The sequence below is a fragment of the Primulina tabacum genome, chromosome 2 (assembly GCF_025594145.1).
Source record: "Primulina tabacum isolate GXHZ01 chromosome 2, ASM2559414v2, whole genome shotgun sequence".
In the NCBI taxonomy this organism is placed as follows: Eukaryota; Viridiplantae; Streptophyta; class Magnoliopsida; order Lamiales; family Gesneriaceae; genus Primulina; species Primulina tabacum.
This window is the reverse complement of record NC_134551.1, coordinates 28,244,810-28,246,342: the sequence shown is the minus strand read 5'-3', so window position 1 is coordinate 28,246,342 and position 1,533 is coordinate 28,244,810. Positions and strand designations below refer to the sequence as shown.

General features: G+C 45.4%; 1 protein-coding gene across 1 annotated transcript; it reads right to left on the bottom strand.

Moving 5' to 3' along the window:
- On the bottom strand, window positions 1–1,245 carry LOC142537614 (uncharacterized). The gene has a single exon (XM_075643115.1). It carries the CDS (start codon window positions 1,243–1,245, stop codon window positions 1–3), a length of 1,245 nt encoding a protein of 414 aa, XP_075499230.1.
- Between the last annotated feature and the right edge of the window lie 288 nt (window positions 1,246–1,533).

Genomic DNA, 1,533 nt, shown 5'->3' with positions numbered 1-1,533 from the left:
CTAATCTTTTCCTTTTCCGTGGAGCCGGGCTTTCAGTGCTTTCACGAGGATCCTGTTAGTTACTTCCGTCTGGCCATTAGCCTGAGGGTAGGCTACTGAGGTGAAGGATTGAATAATCTTCATTTCATGACACCAGGAGGTGATCTTTTTTCCCTGGAATTGTCTTCCATTGTCGGAAATTAGCTTCCTAGGGATGCCGTATCTGCAAACAATGCTTTTCCAAAGAAATTTTATAACTTCGTCTTCAGTAATCCTGGCTAATGGCTCAGCTTCCACCCACTTGAAGAAATAATCAATAGCCACTAGAAGAAATCTTTTTTGTGCCCGGGCCATTAGGAAGGGGCCCACTATATCTAGACCCCATTGATCAAAAGGGCATGAGGCGGAGATTGGTTGCATACTTGCAGTTGGGCGATGGTGAAGATTGGAATGGTGTTGGCAACCTTGGCATTTTCGGACTAGTCTGGCGGCATCTTGATCCATCCGGGGCCACCAAAATCCTGCTAATAGGGCTTTCCGAGACAGGGCCATCCCTCCCAAGTGTTCTCCACAGCATCCTTCATGAATTTCCCGGAGGATGTACTCTACTTCACTTTCTGAGATACATTTCAATAGAGGACCCAGGTATGATCGCCTGTAAAGAGTGTTGTTCAATAGAGTGAACCTGGGTGCTTGCTTCTTTACCTTTAAAGCTTGAACTCGGTCAATCGGAAGCTTGGCATGAACTATGTATTCAATTAGGGGAGTCATCCATGAATTTATTTGGGTAGGTGATGCCTCATCAACAGATAGTACCAATCGGGTAAAACACATGATTTCCCGGGTATTTACTTCGGACATAGAAGCAGCTAACTTGGCCAGACTATCAGCTTCCTCATTCTCTCCCTGGGGTATTTGTTCGATGCTCCAGTCGGTAAAAGTGGCAGCTCGGGCTATTATGAGTTTCAAGTATTTGAGCATTTTTTCATCTTTGGCCTCGTAAGCACCCTTAATTTGTTGTGCAACCAACTGAGAATCAGAGTAAATAATTACTCGGGAGGCTCCCACTTCTTGGGCGGCTTGTAATCCTGACAAAACAGCTTCATATTCAGCTTCGTTATTTGTAACCCGGGAATCGATTCTCAAGGCCAATTTTATCTTTTCCCCGAACGGGGCTACTATGACCACTCCAACTCCGCATCCGGATAGATTTAAAGCGCCATCAACGAAGACTCTCCATACCTCCTCCTCTGTTGGTTGGATCATTTATGTCAAGAAGTCTGTCAGAGCCTGAGCTTTGATAGCGGTCCGGGGTTGATACTCGATGTCGTATTCCCCCAGCTCTATTGTCCATTTCACCATTCTTCCTGAGACTTCCGAATGTGTCATTATTCTTCCGAGTGGGGAATTGGTGAGGACCACTATTGGATGAGACAAAAAGTATGGCCTTAATTTTCGGGCAGTCATTACCAAGGCTAGAGCTATTTTTTTCATTTCACTATATTTCAACTCTGCTCCTCGGAGGGCGTGACTAACATAATACACGGGCCTCTG